Source organism: Zeus faber (assembly GCF_960531495.2).
Source record: "Zeus faber genome assembly, chromosome: 9".
NCBI classification, from domain to species: Eukaryota; Metazoa; Chordata; class Actinopteri; order Zeiformes; family Zeidae; genus Zeus; species Zeus faber.
Window position 1 is genome coordinate 2,174,065 of NC_137197.1, and position 20,606 is coordinate 2,194,670.

General features: G+C 45.0%; 2 protein-coding genes across 8 annotated transcripts in view; both read left to right on the forward strand.

Moving 5' to 3' along the window:
• Positions 1-9,206, forward strand: part of dgkd (diacylglycerol kinase delta) — a gene marked incomplete at its 5' end in the record, with an annotated part of 36,032 nt that extends 26,826 nt beyond the window's left edge. For 4 of the 7 annotated variants that reach the window (XM_080006986.1, XM_080006990.1, XM_080006991.1 and 1 more), the window contains 5 exons: positions 1,455-1,574; positions 1,932-2,046; positions 2,639-2,769; positions 7,725-7,815; positions 8,125-9,206. In XM_080006986.1, coding sequence (XP_079863112.1) covers positions 1,455-1,574; positions 1,932-2,046; positions 2,639-2,769; positions 7,725-7,805 — 447 coding nt within the window. In that variant the 3' untranslated portion in view covers positions 7,806-7,815; positions 8,125-9,206. Of the gene's footprint in view, positions 1-1,454; positions 1,575-1,931; positions 2,047-2,638; positions 2,770-7,724; positions 7,816-8,121 lie in introns of all 7 variants that reach the window. The other 3 variants (XM_080006987.1, XM_080006988.1, XM_080006989.1) reach the window with 3 other exon arrangements.
• Positions 9,207-10,202: 996 nt separating this feature from the next.
• LOC307235272 (coagulation factor X) lies at positions 10,203-16,105 on the forward strand (the record flags this gene model as incomplete). Its single annotated transcript, XM_080007306.1, has 10 exons — positions 10,203-10,275; positions 11,399-11,559; positions 11,765-11,789; positions 13,524-13,637; positions 14,304-14,422; positions 14,480-14,680; positions 14,752-14,866; positions 15,006-15,202; positions 15,574-15,699; positions 15,863-16,105. 10 exons carry the CDS (start codon positions 10,203-10,205, stop codon positions 16,103-16,105), a joined length of 1,374 nt encoding a protein of 457 aa, XP_079863432.1.
• Positions 16,106-20,606: the final 4,501 nt, after the last annotated feature.

Consider the following 20,606-nt stretch of genomic DNA (forward strand, 5'->3'; position numbering starts at 1 on the left):
GTTCTGGTGGTGTTCTGGTGGTGTTCTAGTTGGTGTTCTAGCAGGTGTTGTAGTTGGTGTTGTAGTTGGCGTTCTAGTTGGTGCTCTGGTGGTGTTCTAGCAGGTGTTCTAGTTTGTGTTCTATTTGGTGTTCTGGTGGTGTTCTAGCAGGTGTTCTAGTTGGTGCTCTGGTGGTGTTCTAGCAGGTGTTCTAGTTGGTCTTCTAGTTGGCGTTGTAGTTGGTGTTCTGGTGGTGTTCTAGCAGGTGTTCTAGTTGGTGTTCTGGTGGTGTTCTAGCAGGTGTTCTAGTTGGTGTTCTGGTGGTGTTCTAGTTGGTGCTCTGGTGGTGTTCTAGTTGGTGTTCTAGTTGGTGTTCTAGTTGGTGTTCTAGTTGGTGTTGTAGTTGGTGTTCTGGTGGTGTTGTAGTTGGTGTTCTGGTGGTGTTCTAGTTGGTGTTCTAGTTGGTGTTCTGGTGGTGTTCTAGTTGGTGTTCTGGTGGTGTTCTTGTTGGTGTTCTAGTTGGTGTTCTAGCAGGTATTCTCGTTGGTGTTCTGGTGGTGTTCTAGTTGGTGTTCTAGTTGGTGTTCTGGTGGTGTTCTTGTTGGCGTTCTAGTTGGTGTTCTGGTGGTGTTCTAGTTGGTGTTCTAGTTGGTGTTCTAGTTGGTGTTCTGGTTGGTGTTCTGGTGGTGTTCTAGCAGGTGTTCTAGTTGGTGTTCTGGTGGTGTTCTAGTTGGTGTTCTGGTGGTGTTCTAGCAGGTGTTCTAGGTGGTGTTCTAGTTGGTGCTCTGGGGGTGCTCTGGTGGTGTTCTAGCAGGTGTTCTAGTTGGTGTTCTAGTTGGTGCTCTGGTGGTGTTCTAGCAGGTGTTCTAGTTGGTCTTCTAGTTGGCGTTGTAGTTGGTGTTCTGGTGGTGTTCTAGCAGGTGTTCTAGTTGGTGTTCTGGTGGTGTTCTAGTTGGTGTTCTAGCAGGTGTTGTAGTTGGTGTTCTGGTGGTGTTGTAGTTGGTGTTCTAGTTGGTGTTCTAGTTGGTGTTCTAGCAGGTGTTGTAATTGGTGTTCTGGTGGTGTTGTAGTTGGTGCTCTAGCAGGTGTTGTAGTTGGTGTTTGGGTGGTGTCGCAGTGATGTTGGGGTGGTGTCGCGGTGACATTGGGGTGGTGTCGCAGTGACCTTGGGGTGGTGTCGCGGTGACGTTGGGGTGGTGTCGCGGTGATCTTGGGGTGGAGTCGCGGTGACCTTGGGGTGGAGTCGCAGTGACCTTGGGGTGGTGTCGCAGTGACCTTAGGGTAGTGTCGCAGTGACGTATGGGTGGTGTCGCAGTGACCTTAGGGTGGTGTCGCAGTGACGTATGGGTGGTGTCGCAGTGACCTTAGGGTAGTGTCGCAGTGACGTATGGGTGGTGTCGCAGTGACGTATGGGTGGTGTCGCAGTGACGTATGGGTGGTGTCGCAGTGACGTATGGGTGGTGCTCCTCTTGCAGCAGCTGGACCCTCCTCAGCAGGAGCAGCTGGGCTCCGCTCTGAGCTCTGTGGGGCTGCAGCTCCGCAGGTTGTCTGACATCTCCTGGCTCGGTCCACTCATCGAACCTTCAGAACACGAGGTAAACGCCAAGGACCAATAATAGTCAACGGTACTAGTAGTGTGTCATTTGTAGTAATACTATCCAGTATACATACCAGTAGTATATCACTAGCAGTACTAGGTCATCAGTGCTAGTAGTATATCACGAGTAGTACATTATTAGTATATCAGTACTATTAGTATATTACTAGTACTACTAGTATATCAGTACAAGTAGTAGGAGAAACGTTGTATTCACAAACGTTTTTACTTTCAATTATCTTTTTAATTCAACTACTATTAAGTGAGAAACCTTCCACTGCCTGTCTTTCTGCCTGACTGTCTACTGTTCTGTCTCTACACCTGTCTGTCTCCCTCTTCACCTGTCTGTCTGCAGGCTGCTCTGACAGAGTTCTCCAAACGTCGTGGTGCAAAGTTTCGTCTCGTCCCAAAGTTCAAGAAGGATAAAAACAACAGAAACAGGGAGACCTACGCCACTCTCTCACTGCCAGGTACTGTCTCTCTCTCTGTCTATATACTGTGTGTATATACATACGTGTGTGTGTATATATATATATATATATATATATATATGACTTGGAGTCCCAGAATGCATTGCGTTAAGAGGCTCTTGTGTGGCTGAAGTGACAGGAAACAACGTTTGGACGTTTACACCACGTCAGCGTCATCTCAGACTGTTTTCATCTGATGTTTCTTTCTTTGGTTGATTTGAATCAGCGTCGCACCACAGGCTCCTGCAGCTGAGACTCAACTCTCATCAGGTTCATGGATCATTGATCATTGATCATTAAGTTCAAGTTCAAGTTCAATCATTAATCATTAATCAATAATCATTGATCACTGATCACTGATCACTGATCATTGATCATTTTGCTGCTGGGTGACGTGAGCTGTTCCTCGCAGACGTTACTGTCCAACCCTGACATCCCAGCATGCATTTCAACAACGCAGCTCTGATGGAGTCCTAGAGGAACCGTGTGAGAACCTGCGGCAGCCTGTGGTGTCCTGGGTTTGATCGGGTGTGGGCGTGTCGGTGTGGTGCGGGTGTTTCCTGTCTATTTCAATCACTTCCTGTGGTCACAGTTCAACAGTGGGGGACGCAGGAAGTGGGGGCGTGGCTGGAGCACCTCTGTCTCCAGGAGTATAAAGACATCTTCAGCAGGCACGATGTCCGAGGAGCTGAACTCCTCCTCCTGGAGAGGAGAGACCTGAAGGTAGATGGAGGAAGAATGAAAGGATGGAACGTAGATGTGTGGTTGACTGGTTCAGTGATGATCTGCATGAACCTCCTGGTGGAAACTGGTTTGGGACACTTTTCTATGGTCTGTCTGTCTGTCTGTCTGTCTGTCTGTCTGTCTGTCGTGGAGATGAACAGAGCTGTGGAAGTGATGTCATCATGATGTATGATGAGAATCTGAACTGTCTTGATCGCATGATGCACATCGCTGCCTCCTGGAGGAAGTATGTTGAGTTGAAAATAGTGTGCTAGTGTACTAGTGTGTAAGTGTACACGTTTGTTAGTGTACTAGTGTGTAAGTGTACACGTGTTAGTGAACTAGTGTGTTAGTGTACTCCTGTGTTAGTGTACTCCTGTGTTAGTGTACTACTGTGTAAGTGTACTAGTGTGTTAGTGTACTCCTGTGTAAGTGTCCTAGTGTGTTAGTGTAATAGTGTGTTAGTGTACTCCTTTGTAAGTGTACTAGTGTGTTAGTGTCCTAGTGTGTTAGTGTCCTAGTGTGTTAGTGTACTAGTGTGTTAGTGTACTCCTGTGTTAGTGTACTAGTGTGTTAGTGTACTCCTGTGTTAGTGTCCTAGTGTGTTAGTGTACTAGTGTGTTAGTGTACTCCTGTGTTAGTGTACTATTGTGTTAGTGTACTCCTGTGTTAGTGTACTAGTGTGTTAGTGTAATAGTGTGTTAGTGTACTACTTTGTAAGTGTACTAGTGTGTTAGTGTCCTGGTGTGTTAGTGTACTCCTGTGTTAGTGTACTAGTGTGTTAGTGTACTCCTGTGTAAGTGTACTAGTGTGTTAGTGTACTAATGTGTTAGTGTACTCCTGTGTAAGTGTACTAGTGTGTTAGTGTACTCATGTGTTAGTGTACTAGTGTGTAAGTGTACTAGTGTGTTAATGTACTAGTGTGTCATTGTACTAGTGTGTTAGTGTACTCCTGTGTTAGTGTACTAGTGTGTTAGTGTACTCCTGTGTAAGTGTACTAGTGTGTTAGTGTACTTGTGTGTTAATATACTCCTGTGTTAGTGTACTAGTGTGTTAGTGTACTCCTGTGTTAGTGTACTAGTGTGTTAGTGTACTCCTGTGTTAGTGTACTAGTGTGTTAGTGTACTACTGTGTAAGTGTACTAGTGTGTTAGTGTACTCCTGTGTAAGTGTCCTAGTGTGTTAGTGTAATAGTGTGTTAGTGTACTCCTTTGTAAGTGTACTAGTGTGTTAGTGTCCTAGTGTGTTAGTGTACTCCTGTGTTAGTGTACTAGTGTGTTAGTGTACTCCTGTGTTAGTGTCCTAGTGTGTTAGTGTACTCCTGTGTTAGTGTACTAGTGTGTTAGTGTAATAGTGTGTTAGTGTACTACTTTGTAAGTGTACTAGTGTGTTAGTTTCCTGGTGTGTTAGTGTACTCCTGTGTTAGTGTACTAGTGTGTTAGTGTACTCCTGTGTAAGTGTACTAATGTGTTAGTGTACTAATGTGTTAGTGTACTAGTGTGTTAGTGTAATAGTGTGTTAGTGTACTACTTTGTAAGTGTACTAGTGTGTTAGTGTCCTGGTGTGTTAGTGTACTCCTGTGTTAGTGTACTAGTGTGTTAGTGTACTCCTGTGTAAGTGTACTAGTGTGTTAGTGTACTAATGTGTTAGTGTACTCCTGTGTAAGTGTACTAGTGTGTTAGTGTACTAGTGTGTTAGTGTCCTAGTGTGTTAGTGTCCTAGTGTGTTAGTGTACTCCTGTGTTAGTGTACTCCTGTGTAAGTGTACTAGTGTGTCAGTCTACTAGTGTGTTAGTGTCCTCCTGTGTTAGTGTAATAGTGTGTTAGTGTACTACTTTGTAAGTGTACTAGTGTGTTAGTGTCCTAGTGTGTTAGTGTACTACTGTGTTAGTGTACTAGTGTGTTAGTGTACTCCTGTGTTAGTGTACTACTTTGTAAGTGTACTAATGTGTAAGTGTACTAATGTGTTAGTGTACTCCTGTGTAAGTGTACTAGTGTGTTAGTGTACTAGTGTGTTAGTGTCCTAGTGTGTTAGTGTACTAGTGTGTTAGTGTACTAGTGTGTTAGTGTCCTAGTGTGTTAGTGTACTCCTGTGTTAGTGTACTCCTGTGTAAGTGTACTAGTGTGTTAGTGTACTCCTGTGTTAGTGTAATAGTGTGTTAGTGTACTACTTTGTAAGTGTACTAGTGTGTTAGTGTCCTAGTGTGTTAGTGTACTACTGTGTTAGTGTCCTAGTGTGTTAGTGTACTCCTGTGTAAGTGTACTACTTTGTAAGTGTACTAATGTGTTAGTGTACTAGTGTGTTAGTGTACTCCTGTGTTAGTGTACTAGTGTGTTAGTGTACTAGTGTGTTAATATACTCCTGTGTTAGTGTACTAGTGTGTTAGTGTACTCCTGTGTTAATTTACTCCTGTGTTAGTGTACTAGTGTGTTAGTGTACTCCTGTGTTAGTGTACTAGTGTGTTAGTGTACTCCTGTGTTAGTGTACTAGTGTGTTAGTGTACTACTGTGTAAGTGTACTAGTGTGTTAGTGTACTCCTGTGTAAGTGTCCTAGTGTGTTGGTGTAATAGTGTGTTAGTGTACTCCTTTGTAAGTGTACTAGTGTGTTAGTGTCCTAGTGTGTTAGTGTACTCCTGTGTTAGTGTACTAGTGTGTTAGTGTACTCCTGTGTTAGTGTACTAGTGTGTTAGTGTAATAGTGTGTTAGTGTACTACTTTGTAAGTGTACTAGTGTGTTAGTTTCCTGGTGTGTTAGTGTACTCCTGTGTTAGTGTACTAGTGTGTTAGTGTACTCCTGTGTAAGTGTACTAATGTGTTAGTGTACTAGTGTGTTAGTGTAATAGTGTGTTAGTGTACTACTTTGTAAGTGTACTAGTGTGTTAGTGTACTAGTGTGTTAGTGTACTCCTGTGTAAGTGTACTAGTGTGTTAGTGTACTAATGTGTTAGTGTACTCCTGTGTAAGTGTACTAGTGTGTTAGTGTACTAGTGTGTTAGTGTCCTAGTGTGTTAGTGTCCTAGTGTGTTAGTGTACTCCTGTGTAAGTGTACTAGTGTGTTAGTGTACTCCTGTGTTAGTGTAATAGTGTGTTAGTGTACTACTTTGTAAGTGTACTAGTGTGTTAGTGTCCTAGTGTGTTAGTGTCCTAGTGTGTTAGTGTACTCCTGTGTAAGTGTACTAGTGTGTTAGTGTCCTCCTGTGTTAGTGTAATAGTGTGTTAGTGTACTACTTTGTAAGTGTACTAGTGTGTTAGTGTCCTAGTGTGTTAGTGTACTACTGTGTTAGTGTACTAGTGTGTTAGTGTACTCCTGTGTTAGTGTACTACTTTGTAAGTGTACTAATGTGTTAGTGTACTAATGTGTTAGTGTACTCCTGTGTAAGTGTACTAGTGTGTTAGTGTACTAGTGTGTTAGTGTCCTAGTGTGTTAGTGTACTAGTGTGTTAGTGTACTAGTGTGTTAGTGTACTCCTGTGTTAGTGTACTCCTGTGTAAGTGTACTAGTGTGTTAGTCTACTAGTGTGTTAGTGTACTCCTGTGTTAGTGTAATAGTGTGTTAGTGTACTACTTTGTAAGTGTACTAGTGTGTTAGTGTCCTAGTGTGTTAGTGTACTACTGTGTTAGTGTACTAGTGTGTTAGTGTACTCCTGTGTTAGTGTACTACTTTGTAAGTGTACTAATGTGTAAGTGTACTAATGTGTTAGTGTACTCCTGTGTAAGTGTACTAGTGTGTTAGTGTACTAGTGTGTTAGTGTACTAGTGTGTTAGTGTCCTAGTGTGTTAGTGTACTAGTGTGTTAGTGTACTAGTGTGTTAGTGTACTCCTGTGTAAGTGTACTAGTGTGTTAGTCTACTAGTGTGTTAGTGTACTCCTGTGTTAGTGTAATAGTGTGTTAGTGTACTACTTTGTAAGTGTACTAGTGTGTTAGTGTCCTAGTGTGTTAGTGTACTACTGTGTTAGTGTACTAGTGTGTTAGTGTACTCCTGTGTTAGTGTACTACTTTGTAAGTGTACTAGTGTGTTAGTGTACTAGTGTGTTAGTGTACTAGTGTGTTAGTGTACTAGTATGTTAGTGTCCTAGTGTGTTAGTGTACTCCTGTGTTAGTGTACTAGTGTGTTAGTGTACTAGTGTGTTAGTGTACTAGTGTGTTAGTGTCCTAGTGTGTTAGTGTACTAGTGTGTTAGTGTACTAGTGTGTTAGTGTCCTAGTGTGTTAGTGTACTAGTGTGTTAGTGTCCTAGTGTGTTAGTGTCCTAGTGTGTTAGTGTACTCCTGTGTTAGTGTACTAGTGTGTTAGTGTACTAGTGTGTTAGTGTCCTAGTGTGTTAGTGTACTAGTGTGTTAGTGTACTAGTGTGTTAGTGTCCTAGTGTGTTAGTGTACTCCTGTGTAAGTGTACTAGTGTGTTAGTCTACTAGTGTGTTAGTGTACTCCTGTGTTAGTGTAATAATGTGTTAGTGTACTACTTTGTAAGTGTACTAGTGTGTTAGTGTCCTAGTGTGTTAGTGTCCTAGTGTGTTAGTGTCCTAGTGTGTTAGTGTACTCCTGTGTTAGTGTACTAGTGTGTTAGTGTACTAGTGTGTTAGTGTACTAGTGTGTTAGTGTCCTAGTGTGTTAGTGTACTAGTGTGTTAGTGTACTAGTGTGTTAGTGTCCTAGTGTGTTAGTGTACTCCTGTGTAAGTGTACTAGTGTGTTAGTCTACTAGTGTGTTAGTGTACTCCTGTGTTAGTGTAATAGTGTGTTAGTGTACTACTTTGTAAGTGTACTAGTGTGTTAGTGTCCTAGTGTGTTAGTGTACTAGTGTGTCAGTGATGCTCATCTCCATGACAACCATGTCAGAACAATCAGGCAGCCATCTTGGGTGTTCATGATCATCACAGTTTACACCTCCTGGTGTGTGTGTGTGTGTGTGTGTGTGTGTGTGTGTGTGTGTGTGTGTGTGTGTGTGTGTGTGTGTGTGCAGGACCTGGGTGTGACCAAGGTGGGTCACATGAAGAGGATCCTTCAGGGAATTGGAGAGTTGAGTCGAAGCAGCGAAGTCTAGGAGTTGCCAGGTACACACTGTACTACACACACTACCACACACTATACTACTACACACTGTACCACACACTATATACACTGTAATACACACTACTATTCACTGTACTACACATACTACTGCACACTGTACTACACACTTCTATTCACTCAACTACAAACACTACTACACACACTGTACTACACACGCTACTACACACTGCATTACACACATTACTACATACTATACTACACATACTACTACACGCTGTACTACACACTGTACTACACGCTGTGTCTGATCAGTGGAATGTGATATCCAAGGTCTTCTTCCTCCTCAGCAGATCCACTTCCTGTCTGTCTGCCTCCTGCTGCTGGTCCCGCCCACTGACCTCTGACCTCCTGACCTCTCACACCTGCAGCTCCCAGGCCTGACCACCCCCCCCCCCCCCCCATCGAGTGCCTTGTCTGCATCTGGGACGTACCAAGGTGGTGCTGCTGCGGGGCCCCCCCCTCCTGGTCGCGGCTGTCCAGTGGAGGTGACGGTGCAGCGGGATGGGATGTTGGAGACTTTGATCTCCGTTCTGTTGATCCCAAATCCACGGAAGCGATGACATCACAACTCCGATCCACGCAGTTTTAACCCTTTTGATACGACTGACAAGAGAAACTTTATCACCCGGTGACATCACACAGGAACTTCCTGTTTGGACAGGAAGTGGTGTCCGGCACACAGTTTTCTATGGAGATACATATTTATTTGCGATTTGTTAGATTGATGATGTCATATTTCCCACAGTCGGTTGGGAAGCGTCAGATTGTTTACGCCCGACGGACGGTTCCACTCGTTCTTTTTGTGTTTTTTTTCTGTTTCCTGTCGCTCCGTGGCTGTTTCCTGTGCGGGGTCAGGGTTCAGCTGCTCTGTTTCCATGGAGACGGTGAACTGAGTCAGCCTGGTATTAATAATATATTGGTATTATCATTCAGTCAGTCCCATCATTTAAGATGGAGCTAAACAAATGAGGTGATTATTAAATATTAATAATTGTAAAAATAATCAAACAAATAAACTTTCATCTGTTCCAGACTTATTTTCTCAACTGAAATAAATTTAGAAAAGAACAAATCCACTGCAGCCCCCAGAGACCCGCTGCCTTCCAGCCCGATCAATGAGTCTGATCCGTCGTGTGACCGCAGATCTGTGATGATGTCACGTTCCCATGGCGATGGGGGGGCTCCGGCCCTCTGTCCCTCTGGTTGTGTTGACGTTGTTCGGGACCCGGAACACTGACGAAGCCTTAATCTCACCACATATCACACAGGAAGTAGGGAAGAGGAAACAGGAAGTGCTTCTCAGACTCCCTGGTTCCTGTGTGTGCAGAGCGCCCCCTGCTGGTCAGAAGCACAACCTTCACCACCGTCCTGGAATAAAGTTCTGCCTCAATCCATGTTTTCTTGTGTTTTTTAACGTTCTCCGGTTGTAGCTGTGTTTTTATGTGGCAGCCATTTTGGATTTGATGCTGTCAGATGCTGTTTACAGTATAAAGCCCCGCCCCCTGGCTGTGAGTAAGGGTAAGCCACGCCTCCATCATCCCCCCATCATCCTGTCATCCCTCCGTCATTCTGTCACCTTTCTATCATCCCGCCGTCATTCTATTTGTTCTTTCACTAGTTTGTCCTTTTTGACCTTTGACCTCAGTTGTTTGAGCTGTTGCTGAATTAAATCAATTTTTCCTGTTAAAGTGAGAAACAAACTGAAGGAGTGATGAAAACATGATGGCTCCGTGGGGAGCGACGCAACGATAGAGCGACGGAGTAAAACCTCCTTGTTTTCCCGTCGCTGGATGACGTCTCTGTGTCAATGTTTAGATTGTGGTCAAACATTGACCAGATGTTGTGGATCCAGAGGTTCCAGCAGCAGGTAGGTCTAGCACCAGCGTCTACTTTAACACTTTTAAAAGGTGAACACGAAGGTTCTGATCCAGCCGTGCGTCACGGACCGACTGCTTACAGTCTGTTCTTTGTTGTGACCTGTAGAATGTTCATTAAAACTACATTTAGGGAACACCACCTTCTAGTAATGGCTGTGAAGTCAAGTGGAACTTCTCTAAAGGCCTTGATCACAGATTCGGAAGGAGAAGGTCCTTGAAGGGAGGGTCCCTCTTTCCAGGATGGAGAGAAGGAGGAGGACAGATAGAATGGACAGACATGAAGAGAAGAACAATGAAAGTGAAAAGTTACTAGAAAGGAGATGTTCTCCAGGGGAAGGAAGTGGTGAAGTGATGGCACGGTGAGGGAGGTCTGGGGAGGCGGAGGAGGACCTCCACCGGACCAGTCCGCTCGGGGTGTGGTAGTACTGCAGCTGCTGACCCTGTGAGGGGGCGGAGCTGACCCAGCCGTCCCGTCTCCTCTAGTTTCCAGGATGTTCCTGAATCAAGCTCTGCTGCTGAGGTTCCTCCTGCTCCTGGTGACTTCACCTCTACTGCAGAGTGAAGGTGAGACACTCACAACACTGTACCACCAGCAGCAGTACTGGAGTATTCGTAATTTTATTAGTTTTTTCTTATTGTGCGTAATCACCGGGTGTCATGACATTTCACTGCATGTATGTATGACTATGTGTATGCATATGTATGTGACAAATAACCTCTTGAACTTGAACTTAGGTATTTGTATTGGTATTAGTATTTGTATTGGTATTAGTATTTGTATTGGTATTAGCATTAGTATTTGGTATTGGTATTAGTAGTGTCTGTATTAGCTGCAGTACTTGTTGTCCTCTTTGTGTTGGTACAAGCCGAGTACTGGAAATAAAGTACAACATAAAACTACTTCTAGAGTGTTAAGTGGTATGTAGGTGTAGTACTTTAAAAGAGGAGTTATTGAAGGAGTCATTTCTCTAATTTTTTTAAATATAAATAAATACATGTTGATGATATATACATTTACATTTATGCGCACAAACCGATCAGCCAAGGCATCAAAACCACTAATAACCACTAATATTGATGTCTCTTTGATGTCTCTTCGCTCTGATGTCTCTTTGATGTATCGCCCTTGTGATGTCTCTTTGATGTCCCGCTCCTGTCCTGTGATGTCTCTTTGATGTCTCTTTGATGTCCCGCTCCTGTCCTGTGATGTCTCTTTGATGTATCTTTGATGTCTCTTCGCTCTGATGTCTCTTTGATGTATCTCCCTTGTGATGTCTCTTTGATGTCCCGCTCCTGTCCTGTGATGTCTCTTTGATGTCTCTTTGATGTCCCGCTCCTGTCCTGTGATGTCTCTTTGATGTCTCTTTGATGTCTCTTCGCTCTGATGTCTCTTTGATGTATCTCCCTTGTGATGTCTCTTTGATGTCCCGCTCCTGTCCTGTGATGTCTCTTTGATGTCTCTTTGATGTCCCGCTCCTGTCCTGTGATGTCTCTTTGATGTCTCTTCGCTCTGATGTCTCTTTGATGTATCTCCCTTGTGATGTCTCTTTGATGTCCCGCTCCTGTCCTGTGATGTCTCTTTGATGTCTCTTTGATGTCTCTTCGCTCTGATGTCTCTTTGATGTATCTCCCTTGTGATGTCTCTTTGATGTCCCGCTCCTGTCCTGTGATGTCCCGTCTGCTCCAGTCTTTGTGCAGCAGAGCCAGGCCGACCGCCTCCTGCGCTCCAGGAGAGCCAACTCCCTCCTCCTGGAGGAGGTGCAGGCGGGGAACCTGGAGAGGGAGTGCTACGAGGAGAGCTGCTCCCAGGAGGAGGCCGCCGAGATCTTCCAGACCCGCGAGAAGACGGTAGTCCACCAGGGGGCGACACGGAGACCTCCATTTTAACCATGACGCGTAGACTGTAGAAAACAGAAATGAAACGCGTCCTCTTTGTTCCACTTCTTAGCAGGAAATAGTCGATAAATAGTTAAACAAGTTGAAGTGACCGTAACCAAACTGTCGATTCTCTGAAGGTGTCTGATGTGAATTAGTTTGTTTTATTTTCCCACAGCTGGAGTTTTGGTACAAATACACCAGTAAGTACATCAACCCCTTAAATATATATATATATATATATATATATATATATATAAAATATTATTTAATCATCAGCTGAGAATAACAGCTCTAGTTGAATTAAATCTACACTGAGCACGATTCTGTGTATTGTACATCTACAATTTGGGTGTATGTGTTGTGAGACATACGAGCATTTTATTACCTATTCCCACTGTGTATGTCTGAAACCAAAGTATGCATTAAATTGTATGTGAAAAGTACCAGGGTGATGATGATACTACATCTGATGTAATGTGTAGAATGTAATACATTGTGTCTAGTATAGTGTGTAGTGCATAGTATGTAGTATATATTATGTAGTGTGTAGTACATAGCATGTAGTGTGTATTACATAGTATGTATTATGTATTATGTGTAGTGTAGTACAAAGTATGCAGTATGTATTATGTAATGGGTAGTATATAGTATGTAGTATGTATTATGTAGTGTGTTGGGGATCAGCGAGCAGCAGTATGGTTTCATGCCTGGAAGAAGTATTACAGATGTAATGTTTGCTTTAAGATGCTGATGGAAAAGTTCAGGGAAGGCCAGAGGGAGTTGCACTGTGTCTTTGTGGATTTATAGAAAGCGTATGATAGGCTGCCTAGAGAGCAAGTGTGGTATTGCATGAGGAAGTCGGGGGCGGCAGAGAAGTAGGTAAGAGTGGTACAGGATATGTATGAGGGCAGTCAGTCAGTAGTAAGGTGTGCAGTAGGCGTGACCAAGGCATCAAAGTGGAGGTGGGACTGCATCAAGGATCAGCTCTGAGACCTTTCTTGTTGCAGTGGTGATGGACAGGTTAACAGATGAGATCAGGCAGGAGTCTCTGTGGACTATGATGTTCACGGATGACATTGTGATCTGTAGTGAGAGTAGGGAGCAGGTGGAGGAGAGCCTGGAGAAGTGGAGGCAGCATTAGAGAGAAGAGCAATGAAAGTCAGCAGGAGTAAGACACAATACATGTTCCTGAATGGGAGGGAGGGCGGAGAAAAGCTGAGAATGCAAGGAGTGGAGGTGGAGAAGGCGGATGAGTTCAAGTACTTGGGGTCGACCATCCAAAGCAGTGGAGAGTGCAGGAGAGGGTGGAGAAGAGTGTCCGGAGTGATGTGTGACAGAAGGGTTCCAGCCAGAGTGGAGGGGGAGGTGTACAGGACGGTAATAAGAGCAGCCATGTTGTATGGTTTAGAGGCGGTGGCACTGACTAAAAGGCAGGTGGATGAAGTGGAGGTGGCAGAGTTGAGGATGTGGAGGTTTTCATTGGGAGGGACAAGGATGGACAGGATTAAGAATGAGGACGTTAGAGGGACAGCTCAGGTTGGACAGTTTGGTGCAAAAGTGAGAGAGGCCAGATTGAGATGGTTTGGACACGTGTGGAGGAGAAATGAGAGTTACATTGGGAGATGGAGGCTGAGGGTGGAGCTGCCAGGCAAGAGGAAAAGAGGAAGCCAAAGAGAAGCTTGATGGAGGTGCTGAGGGAGGACATGCAGGCGGGTGGTGTCAGGGAGGAAGATGCAGAACACAAGGTGTTGGAGGCAGATGATCCACTGTGGCCACCCCTAACGGGAGCAGCTCAAAGAAGAGGAAGTATGTATTATGTAGTGTTTCGTACATAGTATGTAGTATGTATTATGTATTATGTAGTGTGTAGTATATATGTAGTATGTATTATGCAGTGTGTAGTATCTTGTATCTGCTGCTTCCATGTGCTGCAGATCTGGACCCGTGCCTGACCAATCCCTGCCTGAACGGAGGGATCTGCACCGTGGACCAAGGACACTTCCTGTGTCTCTGCCCTCCGCAATTCCAGGGAGACATCTGCCAGACAGGTGGCACCACATCCCATAATACACACAAGGGAGATAGATTAAGAAACTTCTTAACTACTGGAATCTGTGGCCTAAATGCCTGCTGGGATATGTGGATAGGTCCAGACTGCTGAGGCCAGGCGCTCCAGCCGGGGGCGCCATAGAAAAGCACATAAATCCAAAATAGTAACTGTACTGGAGGCAACCTTTCAGTGGGAGTTAGTTTGTCTACCTGTCTGTCTGTCTCTGACCTGTCTGTCCGTAGAGGTCCTGGAGTGTCCCTATAAAAACGGAGGCTGTCAGCAGTACTGTCTGGACCAGAACCAGGGAGTCCAGTGTGGCTGTGCAAAGGGTTACAAACTGGAACCAGATGGACAGAGCTGCTACAGGAGTGGTACAGTCTGGACTAACTCTGTCCCTATAAGACTCTGGTCCAACTGGACTGACTCTGTATAGGACTCTGGTCCAATTGGACTAACTCTGTATCGGACTGTGGCCTAACTGGACTAACTCTATAGGACTCAGGTCCAACTGGACTAACTCTGTCCCGATAGGACTCTGGTGCAACTGGACTAACTCTATAGGACTCTGGTCCAACAGGACTAAATCTACATAGGATTGTGGTCAAACTGGACTAACTCTACAGGACTCTCGTCCAACTGGACTAACTATTTGTTCTCTTTCCAGTCAGGTTCCCTTGCGGGAGGAAGCAGAACCATGCATTCTACCGGAGCAGATCTCTGTGGACGGAAACAGAACCATCCAACGGCACCATAGAGACAAACAATATCACCATAGAAACCAATGTCACCATGGAAACCAACGTCACCATGGAAACCAACGTCACCATGGAAACCACAAAGATGAACAACACCATGGTAACAGGGGCCGCCATGTTGGACCCAGAGGGCTGGGCCAACGTGACAGGGGAACTTCATCAGAACCAGAACCTGAGCATAGCGGAGCGCTGGGAGGAGGAGGAGGAGGAGGAGGAGGAAGGAGGCACGCTGACTCCTCGGATCATAGGGGGGCTCCTGGAGAGGCAGGGGGGGAGTCCCTGGCAGGTACACACTGCCATCCCATAATGAACACTGCCCCACTGTGATGCTAATGCTAATGCCAACCCCCTGTTCAGGTTCTGATCCACAGAGCTGACGGGTTCGGGTTCTGCGGGGGGACTCTGATCTCCGAGCGCTGGGTGCTCTCTGCTGCACACTGCTTCCAGCAGAGCCCAGACCATGTGACTGTAGGTGAGACTGGGCCTGTCTGGCTTCTGCCTTCCTGTCTGTCTGTCTGTCTGTACTTTTCTTTCTGTCTGTACATTCTATTCTATAAAAGTTTCAATTATATTATAAACAGCATCATTGACTTTACACCCCCCTCCTCCAGGGGACTATGACAAGCGCAGGGTGGAGGCTGGGGAGCAGCAGGTGAAGGTTCAGCAGATCTTCCTCCACCCTCACTTTCACTCCTACACCTTCGACAGCGACCTGGCTCTGCTCTACTTGGCCCAACCTGTGGTTCTGGGACCCAACGCCATCCCTGCCTGCCTCCCCAACAGACACCTAGGACAGTACCTGCTCAAGGTAAACCTCCACCTCTCCACCTTCACATTACATTACATTACATTTCATTTAGCAGACGCTTTTATCCAAAGCGACTTACAATTGTTCGAACACCGACGGACGCAGCCATCAGGAGCAATGAGGGGTTAAGTGTCTTGCTCAAGGACACTACAGCATGCTAGCAGGAGGAGCCTGGGATCCAACCAGCAACCTTTAGATCACTAGACCACCAGCTCTACCTCCTGAGATACCATGCCGCCTGGTTCACATCTCCACCTTCACGTCCAAGCCCTTTCCACCTCCTTGTCCAAGCCCTTTACGCCTCCACATTCTAACCCTCTCTACCTCCATGTCCAAGCCCTCTCCACCCTCATGTCTTCCTGTGTGTGTAGGACGATGGGATGGGCGTGGTCACTGGCTGGGGCGCCATGCAGTACCTGGGTCGCTCGTCTCGCTTCCTCAGGAAGGTGACGCTCCCTGTGGTGAGCCAGAAGAACTGCATGCAGTCCACAGAACAGGTGGGGAACTCCTCCATCGGCCTCTTTCCCTCTGCCTCCTCTCTCATCCCGCTATCATTCTGTCACTCCTCTCTCATCCCTCCATCCCTCCTTTACTATCCCTCCATCACTGTCTTTCCCCGTCACTCCTCTCTTATCCCTCCATCCCTCCATCCCTCCACAGGTGATCACAGACAATATGTTCTGTGCTGGCTACCTGCAGTCCAACATGGACGCCTGCAGCGGGGACAGCGGGGGTCCCTTCGTGGTGAACTACCGGGGGACATGGTTCCTGATGGGCGTGGTCAGCTGGGGCGAGCAATGTGCCGCAAACGGAAAGTATGGCGTCTACACCCGCCTGAGCAACTTCCTGTCCTGGATCCAGGACACCATGGAGCGGCAGGAGCAGAACCAGACCAGGAGCTGAAGACCGGGCCCGGTTCAGCCCGGATCGGACCTCACGGATCTGGTCACATGACCTGCAGCTCCATCGACTCTCGTCCATGAGACGCTAAAACGTTTGTTTCTTTGAATTAATTCCTGAGACTCCAATTAATTACTTTCACTAATTACAACCGTGTGGTGCTAGAGCTGAGAAGATTTATTTTGTACTTTTTTCTTAAACTTTCATGAGATTATGTCTGTGCTTTATAATTGTTCTTTAAACATTTTATTCCCACAAATTTGTAAACCAGACTAGAGCTGTCACAATTATGACGTAATTATCACATAATCTCCTGATCGTGATCGTTGTCAAAAATTGTTCGATTCTACAATCATGTTTCCATTCGAATTTGGTGGGATTTTGAGGATTTTTAAATGTCACAATAAACAGAACGTTTTCCTCACTTTGGTTGAAATAACAACAGTCTGATTTCAGACCTAAACAATGTATTACTTTTACTTCATTTGAATACTGTCATTTAATAATTCTGCGAATCAATATTTACGTTTTGTTTGTTTTATAGAGACGCTGTTTGAAAATCGTAGTGCCTGACTTTTTACTCTAGTCAAGCAATTTCATCAATACGCGTGATTAGGTCCAATATTTGAAAATGAAAGGTACTTTTTATTGAATACATATTTTCATCTGGACTTACTTATACTTACATGATAACAGTAATAATCAACATCTTAATGTTGATGCATGCCCATGATGAACTCCAAGCAGGGGGACAAACCGCAAGTCCTTGACAAACTCTAAGTGGGGGACAAGCTAAGGTACAACCCTTTTGTCTAACCGATGGGAAAGGACAACGAATGGAAGCTCCTCCCGCGCTGGACAGGATCGCATGAGATTACAGACAAACTCTTGTTGGTGGTTTACCAAAGCAGGGTCAGAAAGGGACAGAAAGAGCCAACGTTTAAATGGGCCCACCGTAACCAGAATAAATCAAACCAGAACCCCATGGTCATTTTTGGGGACGCTACAGTCCTAAGCAGCCAAGGGGGCCAGTTGCTAGTAGTTGAGTGAATAGAAGGATTATGAGTTTGCCTGTGTGGTATTCAGTAGAGAAAACAATGTGAAAATCAGATCTCTAAACCAGGCTTTCGCCGATAGTATATCAACCGACCCATAAGCTACTAGTGGGAGTGATTCAACACATTCCTAGAATCCCAGATTGTACGAGGCACGTTTTTGGGTCATGAACACGCATAGTGTAGCCCTGAACATAACCCTATGCGCAGTAAACTCGTTCCTTTCAGGAACCCAGTTTGACTATGTTCACACACAGCTTGTAAGTTTCTTGATGTCCGACATGTTGCGACACTTAGGACCCTCAATTGGGACGGCCTGTCCATGGGTCAGATGCCCCATACCGCATCTCTCTCCTTAGTGCAGGATCCCCTAACTATGGCTACCCGAGAAATCGTCATACCCGTTTAGGTCCTACAGTGTAAGTTAAGCAAGCGCAACCGTTCCCTGGCTAGGTTGGTTAGAGACTAGAAATAAAGTTTGAGATCGATTAAGACAATAATGAACTGACTCCACCCCTTGTACAGATAACCTTGGACTCAGAGTAGCACTCCTTTAGCCAGCCTCAGTATAGAATGGAGGGGTTTATTTCTCTTCCTCTTTATTTTCCTGTTGTGTTGATGCCATGCCTACAACCAACATTGCACGTAACCATGATAAGCTGTTCTTGTGCCTTGAACTTGTGGGACGACCCTCTTCTTCTCTACGGCCCGAAGGTCCCTGGACAGGGACCATCGGACTGAGTGGGGGATTGTAGCGAGGGCTGCCTGGACTTTGAGAGAGTATGCTCCCCTCCCCCTGACACCCACGGTAAGACAATTATCTTGGAAGATCAACTCATTTAACAGTTGTAGCTGGCTAAGAAGCAGACACAGCCATCTCTGGCCTTTGTCTCCTGAACCCCAAATGGCTGGGTCAGTGAACTGTCGGCCATTTGGCCCAGGAGGTTTACATGACCTGAACTCTGTTTCCCTAAAAGGGAGATCGGACTGAAGATGTATCTCGATCAATGTGTAACCACTATATCATTTTTCCTTAGGTGATTGCGCAAAGAACAGTACTGCTCCTGACTTTGGGAGATGTATAATAACAAAGTTTTGTTAAAATATGTAAAGCTGTCTTTCCATTTGCTGAGCTTGAATGCTCCCTAGCGGCCACTGTCGGTGTTACCCCAAGCCAAGATTGCAACCTTATACAACCCATTCATCCTCTTGCATTTCAAATGAACTCATTCTGTGTGCGATTTCTATCCATGCAGTTTCAAGACTTATTGACATGTACGATTTCCCTCGTGCATCCCAAACAATTCATTTTTTGTATGTGTTATGTGTGAATTACGAAGATTTACTTACTTGTCTAATGGGACCTTCTTGCATTTCAGAGATCTATTCACGTGCAATTTTGTATTCTTTTATTTTCAAGATTTATTTAACAAACCCAAATGTAATACTAATATTCAGGGTTGAATGAGATGGATTGTAAGAATACGAAGTAGAATACCGGAAGAAAATTAGAAATCCCCTTTGTACGTAGGATTTTGATCGCACCACGAAGAAATGGGAACGGCCCTTGTCCGTGGCGGCGCTACGGAAAGTCTCGCAATGACTACGCCAACCAATGGCCGTTGAAGGAAGTCATTCTCTCGGAGTGCATAACAAATACGACGCTCTTTAGTCCCTTTGTTCCCAAGGATCTCTCTCTCTCACGGCCATGAGTGTGACCTGTAGGGACCTCCCTTCCATCGACCTTGTGCGATGGCACACTGCCCGTCTTCCTCTTCGTTCTTTTGAAACCATGTTTTCAGAACCCTGACGCAACCACGTCGCAGAGACCCTCAGGTACGCATCGTACCTTAGAAGCCTTTCCTCCTTTTTACCTCCCCTTAAACCTGGTTGCAGAACCTCAGTTTAAAGGCCCCTCCTTCTGGCTCGAATGACCATTGTGGACACACTCACTTTTCCTGCGTTGAAAGATCGCACCAGATCCACCGACGCCGCAGACATGCCACCAAACCTCCACACGCCAAGCCTGGAATAACTCCTGCAGAGCACGCAAGCCGCACCTCGGCTTACTGGGACCCGACAATGAGGAAAGATCCGTGACCCTCCTCGCCATCCGAGACCAGACCCCCAGCGGGAGTCCCAGCTTATCTGCGGACAAAGGCGAACGACTCATTGGAGCCCATATGGTGATCTAGACAAGGGCGAACCCGGTGAGCTGTCGGGTGGCACGCCGATAATTTCTTTATTTTGTTACATAGTTGTGCCTTACAGCGCATTTACATACAGTTCCTCTCAGTCGATCTCTCCCTCTTTTCATAGCAATTTCATTTCCCTGATGTGTGTTTGGGTTTTAACCTACTTTAACTTCATTTTCTACCTCAACCTTTTTTAACATATTATAGAACTCTGTTATTAAAAATAGACATTCATTGTTTAATCAAGAAGTAGTGTTGTATTTATCTGATATATCGTGTGGAAATTTCTGAATGTAGAAGAACTTCCTTCCATGAGAGCTGAGGACCTTTGTCGCCGCTCGTGCGGCCATAAACTGAATTAAATTTTTCCAGGTTTTATCAAAAATCTGGTGGTGCCCAACCTAAAAGAAAATATAAATATTATAATATAAAAATAATTATAGGTCCATATCACACTACATTCATGTGTCATAGTCCGTTATTAATGTGATGTAATTAGTACTTTAGGTGTGAAGTGATGTGTTAGAAACAGACATTGAGTTTTGTTTTTTGAAAAAAAGTTGCATTTAATTTCATAACCACGAAGTGTAATAACTGAAAGAGGATTTGTACATTGTGCAGTACAACAAGGTTTGATCTATAATTGACCTATATCTGATCAATTCAAAAATATCATCACAAGATGATCTCACAGTGAAACTCGGTTTCAGTTTCAGCCTCCACCAGAGAAGGTCTAAAAATAGAACGGAGACTGGACTACTTACAAGATGGAGATTCAGAGAAACAAAGGACTCCAGGTCGACTCCACTTTTGTGTTTTTGGTTTGTTTTGATGTGGTAAATATAGACTATTGTACCATCTAGTGGTATAAAACTATGCGTTGTAATGCCACATCCCAAATCACAGCCACCAGATAACAGATACTGAGTCAAAACGCTCAGTATGAGCCATAGGGTACATCAAATAACACATGAAAAGTACCAGGATGACAAACCACACCCAGCGTGGCTATATGACGATATATATTTATATATGTCTGAGTAGGCTGGGTGATAGTGTGCGTATGTAGAATGTGATTTGGGGCCCAGTGTGAAGTGTGTCTCCTGCAATAATTCCTTCTTCTCTTTCTGTTTCAGTTATTCATGGCTGAGAAAAGGGGCGTGGTTTCATCACCCGAAAACACTTTAGCTCTTGATGAAATCAACGACAGTCCGAGTCTGTCGATGCCAACGTTAGCATTTCATCTCATCACTC